Source organism: Equus asinus, chromosome 3, assembly GCF_041296235.1.
Source record: "Equus asinus isolate D_3611 breed Donkey chromosome 3, EquAss-T2T_v2, whole genome shotgun sequence".
Lineage (NCBI taxonomy): Eukaryota > Metazoa > Chordata > Mammalia > Perissodactyla > Equidae > Equus > Equus asinus.
In genome coordinates, this window is record NC_091792.1 from 131,903,215 (window position 1) to 131,921,542 (window position 18,328).

The following is an 18,328-nucleotide window of genomic DNA, read 5'->3' on the forward strand; positions in this document are numbered from 1 at the left end:
AAAATCGGGGAAGGGGGGAATTAGAAATAAGGGGCAAATCTCTTGCAGTTTTTCCAATTCAAGTTCTCAGGCACTGCTGAAAGTTCATTAATTAGGGATTTAAAAACAAAAGTGTTTCCTCCTCCAATCAGATGCCAAGCTTTACAAACTGTCTTGGTCTTTTAGCTTGGGGAATTCGTCAAAGTCCTCCCCCACCCCCTATCCTGGATTCTCCTCTCCTTCGGTGCCTGTGTTAAATTACGCGACTTTTCCGAAGTAATCAAACTGAGAATGGCCTCACCCCATTTTTTTTTTCCCCCAAGGCAAAAGGAAATAAATAAAAACGACCTGCGAGAGAAGTTGGGGAAATAATGCCACAAAGCCGAGTTCCGCGGGAGTCCAGCCCTCGTCCTCCCGGCGGCGGGCCCGACGCGCGGCCCTGGGACGGTCCCTACCTGGGCCGGGGCGGCGACAGCGGCGGTGGCGGCGGGGTCGCGGCGCCCATGGCTTCGCCGGCCTCGGGCGGCCGCGCGGGACTCGCCAGGGTCTCAGCGCCGCCCGGAGCCCGCCGCGCTCGCCGCGGCCGCCCCGGCGCCGTCATTGGGCCGGCGTGTCACGTGGCCCGGCCCGCGGGCGAGCCTCCCCGGCACGCGTAACCCTTTACCTGCGCGCCCCGCGCCGCGCGCTCGACCCCCCGGAGCCGGGGCTGGCCCTCCGGGCGCGCTGATGCAGAACATCCGGAGCCCGGCCTCCGAGTACCGCCACTCAGGTTGCATACCCATCGCCCGCCCGTGGGGGGAAACTTTTTGGTGCCTACTTTTCGGTCGCGCTGTAGGGAGAGGGGAGCTGCCTAGGATTCGGAACGTAAGTAGAGAGATCAATAAATGCACCCCCTGGCAAACAGATCTGTCCCCCTCACCCCCGTGTACTTGTGTTTTTCTGTTTCTTCCTCAGTTCTGCAGAGATCCAGAATAGCCGCCTAGATCGGGTGTCTGCACGATCTCCTGCCTTTTTGAGAGACGGTCTGAGAAGCCGCGCCGTCGCTACCAGGTTGATAATTCCCGGGGAAGCTGCACACACTCGCCTGCACCCTCAAAACCACAAGTGGGAGTTCATCGAAATCATGCTTCCCCGCCCCCCACTTTCCTTCCCTTTTCCTGGGGTGTTGGAATCTCGGTTGCAACACTCCGTCCAACCTACTGAGCTGCACGCCCGTACTGGTTGCAATCCATGCACCTAAGGTGGGTGGAGAACTGGTTGCTTTACTGTAAAATACTGCTTAAGTATTGGAAATTCTTTTCACCTGTGCTCCAAAGTAAATGATGGGCGTGACAGGAAAATGTGTTAAGCAACTGCGCCACCTAGCCTACTCTCTTCTCTCTTTTCTCTTCAACTCATCCGGGGAGAGTTAGGATAAAACAGGACGCTGGAGACGCAGCTGGACTGAATACTGCCCTAGTTTTTCGCATGTCCACTTTAGTGATTCCAGCGCCATTTAGACGACATTTGCTACGCTTTATGGGGGGTAACTCATTTTTTGAATTTCCCAGTTGGGTCGTAGCTGCATGCTTTAAAACCGTAAATTTATGAGGGAAGTTATATGCTGTTTTACGTCATTTTCTGATAAAACCCTTTGTCACAATAAAGCCCCTCATATCAACTTCTAGCCGATGCGTTAGTAATGTCCCCAAGATATTGGTACATTTATCAGTTAGGTTATTCTGACCAAAAGACTTTGGTATTTATCTTGAGTTTTAAAGTGTGATTCCTGGGCTGTGAGAATCAGCATCATCTGGGGCAAGCACAAATTCTTGGGCCCCACCCCAGACATATGGATTCAGAAATAGTAGAGGATAGGGAGGGGGGAGAAATCTGTGTTTTAACAAGTGGTTCACACTCCCGTTTGCGAACCACTGCTCTTAGTATGCTCAAGCAGCTGGTGGGTACCCTCATCTGTTAAAGACTGGGATCCCATAAAGCCAGAGGTGGTGGTGTTTCTGGTAACCTCGAATTACCAGTGTTATATTATTTGTCAGAGGTGGTGGTGTTATCGGTAACCTCGAATTACCAGTGTTATATTATTTGTCAGAGGTGGTGGTGTTATTGGTAACCTCGAATTACCAGTGTTATATTATTTGTCATGTTGATACACTGAAACCCAAACCTCAGATGTGTCTACACAATGTGTAATCTGTACTTCATGTAGATCACACGGAATGCCGAAGGGACATCTGAGGGGGCCCTTGTAAAGAAATACAGAAGAAAAATATACAGATTGTTCATACATACGGGAATGAAATACCATGATTCACTTAGTTTTTTAGGTGTGTTTATGTTTTCATTGGCATATAAATTGTTCCCAACTGAGAGTCACAGAAGATAGGAAAGCTAGTTAGTTTGGGTGGATTTGTCAATATAGTTCTAAAAAAAGAAAATTTTTAAAAGTTTATGGTATTGGCTTACGTTGTAACCAAAAAGCGTACCATATTAGGCATTTTAGACTTCTGAGAAAGAGAGAACTGGTTAGATTCTTTATCTTTAGCTCAGATTTTTCCATTACATGGACAGCATATTTCCAGTGGCCTGCATGGATGTCTTAACTTTGAACTCTGCAGGTCCGGCTTTATTTTTATTATTTCCCCTACTTTCATCTCCCAACCATTCATTTCATATTTGTAACTCTACTCTCTGCCCAGTTTCAAGTGGACCTGGCGTTACCTGTTTTCGCTCTCCCTCATCACCCGCCTCTATCAGTAAGCCCTAAAATCTCCCTTGAATTGCTCCTCCTCTTAGCATTCTCACTGTCACATCCTAAGACCAAGTTCTTACACTTTTTCTCTCAGATCATTGTCATCATCTTTTTATTGGTCTCCCAGCATCTGGTCTCTTCATCTCTAATCTATCTGACCTGCTACTGCCTGAGTCATTCTAAAATACCATTCCAACCCAGCCATTCCCCTTTTCAAAAACTTTTTCACCATCCCCTATGGACTATCTAATAAAGTCTAAAATCCCAACATAACATTTGAAGTCATTGAAATGCTTTGATTCTTCCTGGTTTTGCTCACACCACTTCCTTCGCCTGAAATGTCTTTCTGATGTTCTCTTATCCTTCAAGCCTCAGCTATGCGTCAGCTTCTCTGGGCCATCCTTTTTGATTCTCAAAGGTAATTTCCTCCTCTGCAGTCTATCCTCAGCACCTAGCTTCTACTTTTATTAACAACTTTTTTATCACAGTTGGTCTTACATCTACTTTAGTTGTCTCCTTTAGATTGTAGGATTCTGGAGGACAGGAGTTGTGGGTGACTAATTTTCAAATCATCCTAGGGCATAGCCTAATGGACGTAGCAAGGACACAGTATTTGTTGTGTTAACACCTTGTTTTTAAGTTTCTCGGAGAATAATTGTTTCGTGGAACTAGATACACGTTTCACCTGAAAGTTTACAAAACAAGTTTTCCTAGTTACCATCACTTTAGCTCTCCATTACTGCCCTGTTTAAAAAAATGCTTTTTGGTGTATCAGAGGATTCTTAGATCCAAGAGGCAAGAGATGGAAAAATGCATAGGGGAAGGTTTCCTTTGGTCCTCCTCTCTCACCTGGAGGCAATTTATGAGTAGGGCGGCCTCTTGTTTATCATCCTTCCCATCTTCAGCCTCATCCCAGAGGGAAGCACACAGTCCTTGCACTTACACATAGAACTTGCTTCCTAACTGCCTTCCTGTTATAACTGTAAAATCCTAGAAGGCACAAGCTGTTTTACGTACCTTTGTATTCCTGGCAAAATGCATGACCAAGTAAATATTTGCTGAACGAATACATCCACTATTTCGGTATACCTGAAAAGCCTGGGAGTGTGCAAAGTCCTCCCGTGATCCTCAGAGCCTAGCCTCGTCTCTGATCTCCAAGTTAGAAACTATCCTATAGGTCATTGTCGGTGAGTGCCTACTGGATAAACAATGCTATATTTTTACATGTTTTGAGAAAGTTTACAAAAATGTCATTGATGGTGCACTGAAATCCTGTGAAGCTATTCTCCCTGGACCTCAGTTTCTAGGTTTCCTCATCTGTAAATTTGGAATACTAACAGTACCTACTCATAAGACTGTTGTAAAGATTACACAGCTTAGTGCATGCAACGCTCCAAATATAGTGCCTGGCGTACCGGGGGCACTCAGTAAGCACGAACAATTATTCTTACTGAAGATCTCCAACTACATCTACCAAAGTTGGGGGAGAAAAACAAACGCCACATGACTCTAAGTCATTTATCTTTTATTCATACAAACAATACATACACAAGACTGTACATTGTTTGAAGACTGCCATAATTTTCTAGTGGTAACAACTCTGTAACAAAATTTAACTAAATGTAACACTTATGAAAATATAAATCTCTGATTGGGTAATTCTTCCCCACAATACAAAGTTTACATAAAAACATTCAATATGAGCTATCAGTTGCAAACAAGTTAGGAAAAGTCGTTCAAGTCACTTGTGAAACTCTATTGGCTTTGACATAGAACATTCACACACTACATTTAATCCATCTAGGCATTTAATTCATAGAAATGTGTGGCAGAGAGGTCCAACTAATAGTGACAGGAAGAAGAATGTGTTGCCTTTGAAGAGCTAAAAAAGTATCAACTCATACAGTCAACTCCAGATGATCTGTATGAGCACTGGGCCTTCTCTGGGCTACCACCTCCCTGCCTGGTAGCTAGACCAGGAGGAACATACTGAAAAAAAGTCTTTTACCATGGAGTAGAGTGTTTACATCTTAATCACATCTTTGAATGTGTATGTGTCACACTGCTTGCCCAAGTGAAATACAATGGACTTGGATTCCTTATGGGTTAGGTCATTTTGTTTTTTCCATTATCATCAACAATCAAGATGTCACTGTCTTTTTTTCTCACATTGCTCCCCGACATCCCTACTCGGCTATAGCAGAAGCTATCACTACCTTTATTTTGCAATTTACAAAAACAATACAGTGGGGAGGTTAAAGATCTGTCTTTGGATACGCCATGAGTTCATGGCAGATCTGAAAGGAAGTCAGTCCTTGTTCATTATCCTGCCTACTCAAGTCGCTGCTGCCAGTTCAAATACAACCAAACCAAACCACCACTATGACACCCTCTGGAAAGTTATCCAGGGGTGTGTCATGAGGAGGACATGGAAGAAAGAAAATCACTTTCCCCTTTTGGGATGTAATATTTTCTTTTAAATAGGTAGTTTTAAAAAAAATATTTAATCCCATTTCAAAGCTTCTGCTTTGAAGCTTTGAAGCAGAAGCTTTGAAATGGTTAAGACCACAAAAGGCTCCGAAGAGTCCTTAAGCAGAAAAGAAACATACGTACAGCGGGTATAAGTAAGAAAGTGATTACAAAGAGGAACAGCGAAGAACCTTTGGACACCCTTAAGATTTATGGAATATTTTAGCACGAAGACGGGCATATTCAGTTTGTCCCAGAGTATTTGGTCATCCATCTGCTTTTACACAGGAAAGAGGAGGCATGAGAGTAAGGCAAATGTCATCAGTATTTCATAGATGGCATGTCAAGAAAGCTTTCTTTCTATTAAGATTTACTGCAGGGTTTTAGGAAGTAATTTATGCTTCCATACATCTGACTGAATAGCACAGACTTTTGTTAGTACAGTGAGACAGATTAACAGGTGTTTTGACCACATTTGCAATGCCCTTTCTGTAATTCTTCTTTACACCCAGCTCAAATAGGCATTTCAAAAAGACATGAAAAGATTGTGGTTTCTTATTAAATGTCTTCTTTTGCAGCCCAGGAAATAGTTTAGAAATCACATATTCCATCATACAGAAACCCTAGCATGCAACTGTTGAAAGTGTATTTTCATGAAGACTGACTCTGTGTGGTCAGTAGCCCTATGATAGTGGTAGTTAGTTCTTGTCCCAGGCCCATTTTTGGCCTCACATTTCACATCCTTTCTCTTGGGAAACTGGGAGTACCTCTGGGCATTTTTGTTACATTAATTTGCACCTTTGGACCTTCCATCTGACTGGGTTTACACAGTTGTCAGGATTATAAAATGTAAGGAAAGATTAAGGCTGTGTTTACTTATGGCCACACAATCATCTGAAGTCAACTCTTTGTGTTCACGATTTCAACCGATTTCTGCAGAATTAATTCCAGTCCAGATGGTCTCTAGCCTCTCTCCTCGGAGCCAATGGAATAAATTACGCTGCTTCTTCCCACAAAGATAGTTTAAAACTATCCTCTAACTTCCAGGTGATGCAGCCATTTAAATATCATCTCTAGAAATTCTGTCAAGACTTCATTCCTGGAGAAACTCTGACCAAAAAACCAAGCTCAAAACCAATTTCACATTTCTGTACATTTCATGACCATGTTAATAATTAACACTGGAACTCCAGCATCTTTCCTGTCCTTTAAGAAATGAGTAGCTTATCATTTGGGATACAGAAGATACTTTTTTTTTCTTTTGTACATGTACCACTTACTTCTACTGAGCAGGAAAAACATTTTGTCAGTTGTCAGGGGCATAGCTGTGGCCCCTGGATTCCAGGGCAGAGCACACCCGGTCATAGCAAGAATTGTGTTTCTTGGAGGGCGTTGCCTCATTAGGCTCAGTGGAGTCACTCACTGTGATGGGACTGTCTCTTGCAAAGACCTCAGTGGACTCTCTCCATAAGCAATCCACAGACACTTTAAAACAGTAGCTATTACACTTTGGCCTGGATGTCTGTGTTGCATTGTTGAAAATTTGTCTGCTATTTGAAGTGGCAATTTTAATTTTCAGTGCAGCATCTACACGGTCCACGACCGTGTATATCCCTATGCTCCCATCGTCAAAACCCACAATGATGTTCAGGTGCCTCTGTGAGAGGGCAAGAAAAGTTGGGGTTTTGTAAAGGGAGCAAGCACCGATATTTTTACCATCAGCCAGTCTCATTACAATTAAACTGGATATCACACCATTTTCATCCTCTTCCTCCCCATTTCGGAAACAGATATATACCAGGTAGCGACCATCCCGAGACAACCTCTGCCGCCAGATGACCCCAGAAGCGTGAACCACCCGTAATTTACCGTTGTGTAAATCCAGCACGTTGATATTTTCGTCTCCCCTGGCTATAATGCCTAGCTTTCCATTGGGAGAAATTTCAAAATCCTCTAGATTTTTCAAGAAGTTGTTTGGAAGTTGCACACGGCGACAGATCACTTCATCTGTCAGACTCCAGATATTTACTGTCTCGGCCGAGGTGATAAACACGATGATGTCAGGGCAGTCGGGGATCAATTTAAAATTCACAATGGTGGTGCCATCTTCACAGCAAAATTTCTTGGTGATACTTCCGGTCCAAAGGCTGACTGCCAGCACTTTGCTTTTGGTCATTCCCACCACGAAGGTATTTGCGGAGGTTATAAAGGCGTTCTGCAAAGTGGTCAGGATGTTGCAGACCCTGTGGCCTGTGGCCAGTCTCCAAACCCTGGAAGCATTTTCCTCACAGAGAGAGACCACAAACTGGTCATTGTGTGTAATTAGCAGCTGAGATATTCTCTGCCCATTAATTCGGAAGAGGTTTTCACCGCTGCTGGTGTGCCAGACATACTGGCTGCTTTTGTCATCTGACGTCACCATTATGTCCCCAGAGGATGTCAACACACAGTGTTCAACTATTCCTTCATGCTTAAATACTGCTTCAATAAACCCACTGCTGAAGTTCCACTTATGAACGCAATCAGAGCCATCAAGGGAGTAAATGATTTCCCCTCTGGCAGGTAACATCAGACTCTGGATGGGTTTTCCAGTCTTATCTATGTTGGACATAGCTGTGATTATATCTATGTCCCAAATAGAAAGAACACCACTGGTTGATAAAGATAGCAGCATGTTGTGGTGACTAGATTTCACCAACTTAACTATGGTACCTGAGATTTCCTGTAAGCTTGCCATACACTGTCCTGTGTCCCGCCTCCAAAAAAACACGGCTGAGGTATTTTCCATGGTCGCGATGATGCAGTCTCCATTTTTGGACAGCACGGCAGATATAAATCGTTCATTGTGCTTAGCTCTGAACTTTTCAGCGACCTTCCACATGCCAGTATCTAAGAGCTCAATGCTGAGGGCTTTACAGATCAGAATGGCACTTTGGTCCTCTGAAAGTTCGATGCTGACCACCTCGCTGTCTTCTCTTCGGCAGTCAAAGTCATCAGTCAGCTGGGGGTTGGTAATGTCCTCAGTATTCCAAACAGAGAGGCTTCCCTCACTGTCTACCATTACCATTTCTTGGGCTGTGTCCAAGATAAGAAGAAACTTCACAAACCCACCTGAAAATTCAGATGTCACCGTACATAACTTTTCTCCACTTCCTAAATGAAATATGGTCGTAGTGTTCAGGTACTGTCCACAGAACGCATATGTGCCATCCAGGGAGCACTGGACACAGGTCACTTCATACCAGCAGTGGAACTGGTAAAGGGGCCATCCGTAGAGCAGATCAATGACAGTGACATCTTTGCTGGCTTCAAGCCATGCAAGGGCATGGTTGACCGACAGTGTAAATCCATTGATGTAGGTGGAGCCGCTTCCATGCTTGGTCCCTTTGATTTCCACCTCAGACAGGAGACACGAATTGACATTGTCATAAATCAACAAGGTATTATTTGTTGTAGCCACCACAAGATACTTTTCATCACTGGTGAGCTTCATGCCCAGGATGACGGACTGGGCTGTCGTGATCTGCCTGAGTAGCTGACGAGTTTCCACATCCCACGTGCTGATGGACCCGTTTTCTAAAGCTGTCAGGACAGTACTGGGGTTACAGGTAGGCAGAATCTCGGTGACATGCAGGTGACTAGATGACAAGGGAAGACGCTCTGGGCTATATGTCACATCCATGGATGAATGTAATGGCACAATGGAGCAATATTTGGGCCCGTCTTTGTCACACTCCAAAAGAAGGTGTCTAAGTTTGGGCAGGGAACTTACAACAGGCAGCAGTCTTTGCTGGAGCTCTGCTGAAAGGGAGCCAGGAAAGGCAATGATCTTGTTTTTGATGCTGCGGAGGGTGCTTGCCAGGAACTTCAGCTCCTTCTCTTGCGAGCAGTTGTAAGCCAGCTCGATGTCTGAAAGCACTTTATCGAACTGGCCGATTTTGATCATGGTGTAAAGCCAGCTGAAGTTCATGATGATGCCATACAGCAGGTCGTCGGTTTTTCCACACCTTGTCAGGTGGTGCAAGAGCTCAGACATTTTCCGATGATTGACAAAGAAGATGTCAGGCTCCAGTGGATTACACTGGAAAACCCAGGGCTGGTCTGGTGCCTGCCTGTCAAAGGAAGCTTGTTCCATGAAGTGCTTTTCTTCCTCAAGCAGACTTCTGCTCTCCAAGTCAAGGCAGCCATTCAAGTAGGGGTCTTCGAGGCAGAAAGCTTTCCTCCTGCCCCCTGACCAGACCCCCAGAAAATAATCTGCCAGGATGGTGTGCATTTCACGTAGGTCACTGTCATCCTGCAGATACAGCTTCTGAGCTATGAGCTGCAGGTGTCTGTTGGCCCAGACCAAAAGAGTGACATTCTTCACGTGTCTTTCTATTAAGTATCCGCTGAGACCCTCCTTGAGCCTCGCGATGTACAAATAAGGTACTCTCAGGGGATTGCTGGGCCTGGCGTTCTCATTGAGCTCATTCATAACGCTGTTGTCTAGGGCCAACACGTCCTCCAGTTCCATTTCACTCAAACCCATTTTGGCCATGGTGATGTAACCAAGAGCCCTGCAGACTAGTTTCTGACCACACTTCTTCTCTAAGGACCAGAATAGCTGCTCTATACTCTCATGAACGGTGACACAGAGGGAGGACTCATCGACATCTTTGTGAGATCTCCAGTGTCTCACCTCCCTGAAGGTCAAGTTCACAAACATGGGCAGTGTGCACTTAGAGAATGCATTGTTCACATAAATCTGCTGGCCTGAGGTGACCTTCCTTTTGACCCGCAGCAGCTGGTGTTTGAGGACCTGGCTGCACATCTTCCTGTCCCGGGGGATCAGCTCGATGTAGTTGTCCTCTGCATGGATAAGGCACCTTAGTTTCTGCAGGATCCCATGTTTGTTGGGCAGTGTGGAGATGACTATGCGTACGAAGCGGGGAAGGTGAGCTGGGAGCCACCAAAGCTTCCTGGCCTCGTCACTCTCTGAGAGCTGTTCTAGAGCGTCAAATATTATTACTAGAGGTCTCTGCAATGAAGACTCATTCAAAAGGTTTATAAATAAGTCACGGAGGTCATGGATCTTCTTAGGGTAGTTTTGAACCAGACATCGGTAGTTAACTGCCAACTGTTCACAAACACTTAGAAGGAGAGTCTTAAGGTCAGTACTCATGTCTGTGCTTCCTAGAAATCTCACGACTACGACTGGGTCAGATTCTGGTCCTGTGTCTTCATGTAGCCAGCCATAAGCCTAAAACATAAAGGTGGCATTTAGAATGGTAATATTTATTCACATGGTCATATACAACAACAGTTCTCTCCAGAGGTCACACTTCTGGTAACCCTGACCATGCAGGAAGTAGCCTAGAACCAGGAAGTGGAAAAGTCCTCTGAGAAGGTCAAAGAACTGTCACAAAGCTCATGCACTAAAATACACAGGTGAGACCCTTGGGATCACTCTACTAAAGGCAACAAAATAGTCATAATAGTATCGTTCAATCCCAAGGCAACATTTAAGTTGTACTCTAAAAGTTACAAAGTGTTTCGTAAACAGTAAATCCAAATATCAGGTATAGTTAGTTTTTTCATTGCTGAATTCCCATTTCTTGGCACGGTTGCCAGCATATAGTAGGTGCTTAATCTTCATTTAATGATTAGATTAAGTAATGATTTACACATTATATTGAGTCAAATATTTTCATGAATTGAGATCCCATAAAGCCCATACATGGCTGACAAAATTTCCAGTTAATTAGAATGCAGTAAAAAATACTCAGTACAAAAATGATACTGCATGTAATCTTTCATGATTCAGAGACACTTTATTAGGGTGCTGTAGGGTCATCTTGATGATGATGTATCATTGTCATAAAAATCTACATAATGCTGGTTAAAAGGGTTTTGTCAAATTTTGTGCTTTATAATAGTTTCCTATATTATATACTTATTTATATATTTATATATATTTATATATTTTTATACTTTAAAGTATATATATTTATATACGATAAACAGGCAGTCATCAGTCCTCACATTCTCTCTCTTCAGGGCACATGGGATTACAGTGTCATTTAACAGAAGAAGAAACCAAGGCCCAGGCTGCATAAATGACTCTGCCGAGAGACAAAGATGGAGTAGCAGTCATATCTGACTTTCATTCTAGTGCACTCTCTCTCTTTTTTTAATTGTGGAGTTAAAAAGATAACATTTATGAGGGGGCTGGTAAGTTTAGTATTTTTCAGTCTGGAAAGGCAAGGACAAAAAGAGAGACAATCATGGTACAAAACACTCCTAAGTTTATTTTAGGGAGATCACGTCTTTCAGTAATCCTTGGAATTCACCAAGGATACTCCTTAGAAAAAGACACAAATACACATAGAAAGTAAGTTTTTGAAACTTGGTTCCTCCAGAGATAGTTCCAGTTAAGATCTGAATAAGTTGAGGAAAGATTTAGGACTGTCAGTTTCAGAATGAGCTATTAAGGAAGATAAGCAATTTATTGTTGTTTAGCCCCAACCTTTGAAGCTGATTTGCAGGCAGCTAATCCTGCCATCCTACCACTGTCCTTTGGTGGCAAATCAGAAACAGAATGCAATTATTTGTCCCTCCATGGACTGCTCATGATGATTATACACATCGTCCTCTCTCCTGCCAGTCATGTGTTGCTGAATGTGTGGTATCTGCAGAGAGTGGCCCTCCGATCATGAGCTCACGTTCCTGGAAATGTCAGGTACACAGGAGATAACCACGAGATGTCTGTCTGCATCCTTACAAGGGACATGAGGTCACAAGAGAGCACAGGTTGTTGTTGGTGGGGCAGATGCTCCCCAGGAGAAAGACAAGTGGAACACAGGCAGGGGACCCAGAAACTGGTGTGGTTCCTGGAGGATCAGAGTCCAGGACTGTGAGTGGACACACTCTGGTGTTTGGACAAAATATCCAGAAGAGCAAGAGCTCAGAAAGCCATTTCTCAAGTTGAGCAGCCCAGCTGTCACCACACTCTGCCCCGCTGGGATTGCTTATCTACACAAGCATATCAGCACAGCCCATGTGAGTCTTTACCTCCTGTGCTAGAGCACGTGGAGATGCATCGCATGCACATTTAACTTAGTCAAATTCAACAATACTTCCCCCTCCACCCACCTTCCCCCTTCCCTCCTCCACAAGGAAGAAAGCCTCACAGCGAGTGTGAAATGGCATACGTGAATGTTTTCTCATTTGATTTCAGTTCCCATGTGCCTCTTACTGTGTTAGTATCTTGCTTATTTGGAATAATTCTAAAATTTGAAGAGTCACTTACAAATTAGTGTTCAAAGACACACACACATACATTTATTTTGATGCAACAGGGCCCCTAAATGTAAGCCTGCCACTTCATCTGGTGTAAAGAAAGAGCTACATCTTCTAACACTAGAAGAAAAACCAGCAGCTGGGCTTGACATATTAAGAAATGGTAAACTGGCCTTCCCAAGGACTTTTTGAGTAAACTTGCTTGAGCTTACTTTGGAACCTAATCCCCACATGAGGTGCAACACAACTGTCCCTGTTCTTGTCCTCCAAATGACCTGCTTGAGATTGTGTAGCACGTGATAGATTACAAGAATGTTCACGCAGTTAAAGAAAGCTCTGTTCTTGAGAGAGTAACCATAGAAAGAACAATATAGAGATTCTGAAGCAATACCAGGATAATAGAAACCATCAGACTTTGATATCAAGTGTAACAGGAGGTTAAAAATGGAACTAGTTTAGCCCAGTTTAGAGTGAGATGCCAAGACAATAGATATCACATTCCAGAGTGAGGTTCCAGACCATCATGCAAGACTTGAAAGGGAGCTGTGAAAACCAGCTTTGCTACCTTTAGCGGACAATCCACTTCCAGCCTGAAAAAGAGATTCAAGAGGCTGAGAAAAAAGTTGGAGGTTAGGGTGCCGTGGGTTGTATCTATCACCATCCCACTCCTGAAAGCGGGGGCTGAGAGATGCCCACCCCTCACTTCTGGCCCAGGGAAAGGGCTACAGTGGACCATTTAGAGGGTGCCCCCTAGAGCTTGGGAGACAAGGCCATCTGTGTCTGATGACATCTGAGAGATACAGACGTTGAGTGACTGAGACTGGCTGGCTGCTCCGATAGAGGAGTGATGCAGAGCTGCTGTACTGGAACTGGAGTTTCTCAGGGCAAAAAAAAAAAAAAACACCTGAGTGTTTCCCATGTCCCAGATGTGGGCCACCAGCAAGGGTGAGCTGACAAAGGGTTTTGTTTTTCCCAGGTCCTGTCTAGGGGAGTTTGCTGGGCTGTGGAGAGGATCTTGGCAGAAAGATACTAGAAGTGTATTGCTGGATGTCTAGGAGCCAAGGAAGTGACCAGCTGGAAAAAAAGTGCATTCCCTGTGTCAAGGGAACTGTAGGTGAGAGATGCTCAGCGAAGGCAGGGCAGGGGATGTGGGAGGGGAAGGACTTCCAGGAAGCCATGAAAAGGCCTCAGAAGAAACAGGATGCAGTTTTAAACACCTGTCAAGACCAGAGAGTGCAGAGCCCAGTTCAGAACAGTACTGGTCATGTAAGAACTTTCTGGTCACCTTACCTTTCCCAAATCCCCTAAACCAGAACCCTATAGGGGTCACAACCCTATAGAGGTCATGTGGTTGGGATTAGGGAAGGAGGGAAGAAGTGCTATGTGGAGAAAGAAAGGAGAAGATGGCCACATCCCTATTTCTCACTCTACATACCTTGCTTATGGTGGGCCTCAGTCGGGGCAGAGAAATGTAGACTGAAGCTTTAATTATCATCTTAGACTGGACATATTTAGTTGCTGAACTGAGACTGATTGAGTGTCCAGAAGCCACTGGAGGGCTTGTCTTTGGTGAGATGGATGAGAAGAGTTGTGAGATCTGTCCTAGTTTCCATGCAAATGGGAACTAGCCCACAACATGAGTTTGAACAATGACAGAAAAAATAAATATAGCTGTTCTATAATTGTACCCCATGAGTCTTATTCTTTCAGTATAACCATTATACCAGCAGAAGAGAAACACTGAAGTATACATTCCAAAAAGGCTAATTATAATTCAGAGAGTAAACCCAGAAAATGGAAATGAATTTGATCCATTTATCTTTTCCCATAAGTAAAAATTTTTACAAATATACATGTAAAAGAATAAGCTTTTACCTTCTTTGCTACTTCAGCTAATAGAAGGGTCTTCCCAGTGCATGGTCCACCATATATAATAAGAGGATTGATGTGCCCAGTTTTGCTTGGAAGAATGTATTTATACACGATGTTTAGAGATTCACATTTGTACTCGTAGAAGGAGGCATACGTTTTACATAATGATGAATGCTGAAGGATTTCATCATAGAGCGTATCAGTCTCAGTGTCAAAATTCTGTTGTACCGTTGCCTGAATTATATCAATCATGTCCTCATAAAATTGTTTACCAAGTCCTTCTATGTAATGATTTTCTATTTCTTGGGAATAGCCTAGTTTCATGTCACAATGAGTAACAGAAGTGTACACTCTCAGATTAGATGACGCAACAATAGTAGGAATAAATTCATCCCTGAGTTTTATCAGCTTCTCTTGGGCTTCTGGGTCCCGAATAATCCTCGGTTCTGTTCCAGTTATGTCCATGTATTTTCCCATCTCTGGGATTTTCACAAAACGCTCAATGTTAGCAATTTTCCTAATGTAGCACACACACTTCTTGAGGAATGCTGCCGTTTGCTTTCCTAGAGCGAAGTCAAATTCATCCTCTATAGCTGGAAGAAAATATGACAAGGAGTTTATTGCCTAGAACAAAGACCCAACATGCCCACCCAACATGCCCACACTCCCAGCACTTAACTATTAGTCCCTAGTGTTAGATGATTTTGCTTATAGTGTGTAGCGGAGTCATCTATAGAATAATTTCTTAATTCCTTAATTTTCCTGCTTGTCTTTTCCTAAGCAGCCTGCCACAGAACAATGAGTTTTAAGTAAAATTATTTAATTTCCTCCACAATCGGAGGGAGAAGTTGATCAAAAGACAAAAGAAAGCATACAAAGTTTATAGCTGATTCTCCCAAGTTCCTGCTTAGCTTCCCTCTTAGACTTCAGCAGTTCTAAGAGTGAAGAGCAGGGACCAATAGGGTCAGGAAGGAATGAGGACAAGGTCAAAGACATACTGAGTTTACTGTCTCCTTGTCTGTCTCTCCTTTACAATGTGGCTTCACCATTTTGTTTGAAGTGCATTGTACCCCAGACAGATACGTGTAAATATAAATATAAAAGCATATTTGAAACAAGATGTAATCATGTTCTGATTATTGATGAATGTGAATTATTCATGTCACTGTTAAACTCCATTACATCCATCAGAGCAGGCACAGAAAAATGACTCAGTATGTGACTTTACATCTTCTGAGGTAACCATGTCATGGCTTACAATACACATGCTGACATGCAAGTAAGTATACACTATAAATCATTGGAGGCGCCATAAGAACATTTAAAACTGGATCAGTAGTAATAAAAACATCACTGGCACATGATTTTGGGGGAGAAAAATAAAAACAAAGAATGGAAATGAATTTTAAGGCAAGCAGTCTTTTAAAATTGGCTGTCCTCCCTCTCTGCGTTCTTCTTCCCTCCCTCTCTTTCTTCCTCCTGCTTCCCACCCCCCTCCGCCTGCTTTCCTTCATCCACTTGGTCTTCACTGAGTCCCTACTATGTGCCAGGCATGCTGCTAGTTGCTTAGGATACAATGATGAGAGAAAACAGAGAATGCTAAGAGAAAAAGTCATTATGGAGCTTACGATCCAGTGGAGAACGGCAGACATGAATCATAGAGACCCATGAATAAATGTATTATGATTGTTTTCAGCCCTGTGAAGGAGAATACCATGATGCAATGAGAGTAAACAATTGGGGAGTCTAACCCACTTGGAGAGGCCAGGAAAGGCTTTCCTAAGGAGGTGACTGCCGGACTGGGATCTGATGGGAGCATGGTGGGGGAGAGGGTGGGGCTCTGAATACACAGGTTGGGCTGGCCTTAAACTGAAAACATTTCAATGGGCTAGCCACAACTCCACCATCAAGCAAAATCTAGAATATGCATGTATAGAATAGTATGTATAGTATAGAATATGCATGTATAGAACGCAACCATAGAATAGTATTCTATAAAGTAACTATTAAGGAAGGTGGGAATTTTATTTTAAAATGGTGCCTTATAGTGGAAGTCTCATGATAATATTTTTTCACCAATGATAAGCAATGGATAAAAATTTGTGACTCAGGTGAAAAATGAATGTTTATAGCCACCAGTGTTGAATGACCTGTGCCATGCACATGGGTATGCTTTACAAAGGGTTTTAATCAGGCAAGTTGGTTAAGGAGGCCAGTTAAAGGAGCTTGTACAATGTATGTCTACTCTTATTTTATAGAAGAGTAAAAACTTGTTATAATGTAGACAAGGGAAGATGCAAGAAATCTCAACATTGTAAGCTCTTGCAGAAAGAGGCCTTGGGCCCATTATCTTTTCCAGTCATCCGTGTAAAATGCTAGGGAGCTCACCAGATTAGCTAGGCATTACATTCTGAGTATCATGAAGAAGGAAGTGGCCAAACTGTAGTATCTATACATAATAGATGATAATTAGAGATATGCGCTGTTACCTCTGACTTCCAGAAAACTAGTCAACTGCAACCCAACTGACAGTATATCACCTGTATGGAAATAGTGTGTCAATCAGGAGTGTTGATCACAAATGCAACATAAAAAGAGAGAGAGACAAACCAAGCTGGTAGAGCCCACCTAAGGTTGGCTCAGGGGGACAAAAGAGGCTCTACCTAAGAGTACCTGGTTGCTGGTCAGACTTAATGCATATACCTGAATAAATGAGTCATCTGAGACTAAGTCAACTCTATAGAGTTCTTTTTAGAAGCAAAGTGCATCCTCATGATTTGAGGGGACTTTTATTAATAATTTCTGATATTCATTTGTCTATAAATATTATAAACTCCCCCCTCCTTACTAGAATATATATTTGTTTTCTGTCTTTGCATTTTCCTCAATATCCTAAAGTTTAGCCAGTCACGGTACCCAATGAAGATCACCTTAGGAGGAAACTCCCAGCCCTGGCAACTATCATTCATGACACATTAGTCCCTCTACTATTCTCAAGACCACTCAGTTTCGACATTCACAGTAGGGCACCATTTTGGGGTCTAACGTACTTCTCTTCCTCTTCTGGTATTTATTAAGGTGAAACTGGAAGTGTTGTGAAAAATTACATTCAAATATAAATAATATTTCTTTCCAGGTTCTACCTAGTGTTATTTTTAAGATTTCTGAAAATACTAAAGTAATATACTATATCCATTGGGCACTTCTCCAGCAATTTTCACTGTGCAGACATGGTCTTAAAATGAGTTTGAAATGTAAAAGAAATAAAATTATAATGAGCATGCATATATTTAAAACCTACAACCCCAAGCAGAAAGCAGTCTACTTGTAGTAATTCATACTACTAGGATGAAATTATTAATCTTCATATGGCTATCCATGTGGACAGAGTTCTTCAGCTTGGAGAAAATTAGGAGAATGTGTTTGTGATGAAATATTTCAATACTTTAGCTGTATGATTCCAAATGTGAGGATGTCTTCCCCAAACTGGTGTCTCTTACATCAAGAATGGGAAAGCTTTTGCTGGGGGCATTTTTTTCTAATGTGTCTAGGAACAGGGTGGTTTTGCCTTTGATTAGGATGAAGAACCGGAGCTTCAAAAATGGACCAAAAAGACCCCACAGGAACAAGGCTATTTGTTAATCTGGATATTCTAAAGACAGTACTTATTCCCGCCAATTTTAGTATTTTCAGGGAGACCTAAAATAAGACCTAAGTTTTGACAGCTTCCAGAGAATGAATTTGTCAAGATTATTTATAATTTCTCTGAGCTGGAAATACACGTATCCAGGGAGAATAGTATCAAGTGCCTTTTAGGTTTTCACAAATGCTTTGCCATGCCATTCACAAAACCAGTCTGAAAATGCAACTGCTATTGCTGTTTCCCCAATAATTCTTTACTATCAACTTTCAGAATAAATGCTATGTATCTGATTCCTTTCACCTGTAGCATTTGTCCCCTGGAAGCTATGACTGACGTAT

General features: G+C 42.8%; 2 protein-coding genes across 8 annotated transcripts in view; both read right to left on the minus strand.

Moving 5' to 3' along the window:
• PGCKA1 (PDCD10 and GCKIII kinases associated 1) overlaps positions 1–564 on the minus strand; it is a 91,875-nt gene extending 91,311 nt beyond the window's left edge. For 3 of the 7 annotated variants that reach the window (XM_070506060.1, XM_070506059.1, XM_070506061.1), the window contains exon 1: positions 328–525. The gene's annotated coding sequence lies outside the window, so the exon portion shown is untranslated. Of the gene's footprint in view, positions 1–327 lie in introns of all 7 variants that reach the window. The other 4 variants (XM_070506063.1, XM_070506062.1, XM_014859344.3 and 1 more) reach the window with 3 other exon arrangements.
• A 3,672-nt stretch (positions 565–4,236) lies between these two features.
• Positions 4,237–18,328, minus strand: part of NWD2 (NACHT and WD repeat domain containing 2) — a 172,899-nt gene continuing 158,807 nt past the window's right edge. Inside the window, exons 6-7 of the mRNA XM_014859336.3 lie at positions 14,351–14,940; positions 4,237–10,436 (exon numbers count right to left, since the gene is read on the minus strand). Coding sequence (XP_014714822.2) covers positions 6,504–10,436; positions 14,351–14,940 — 4,523 coding nt within the window. The 3' untranslated portion in view covers positions 4,237–6,503. The remainder of the gene's footprint in view (positions 10,437–14,350; positions 14,941–18,328) is intronic.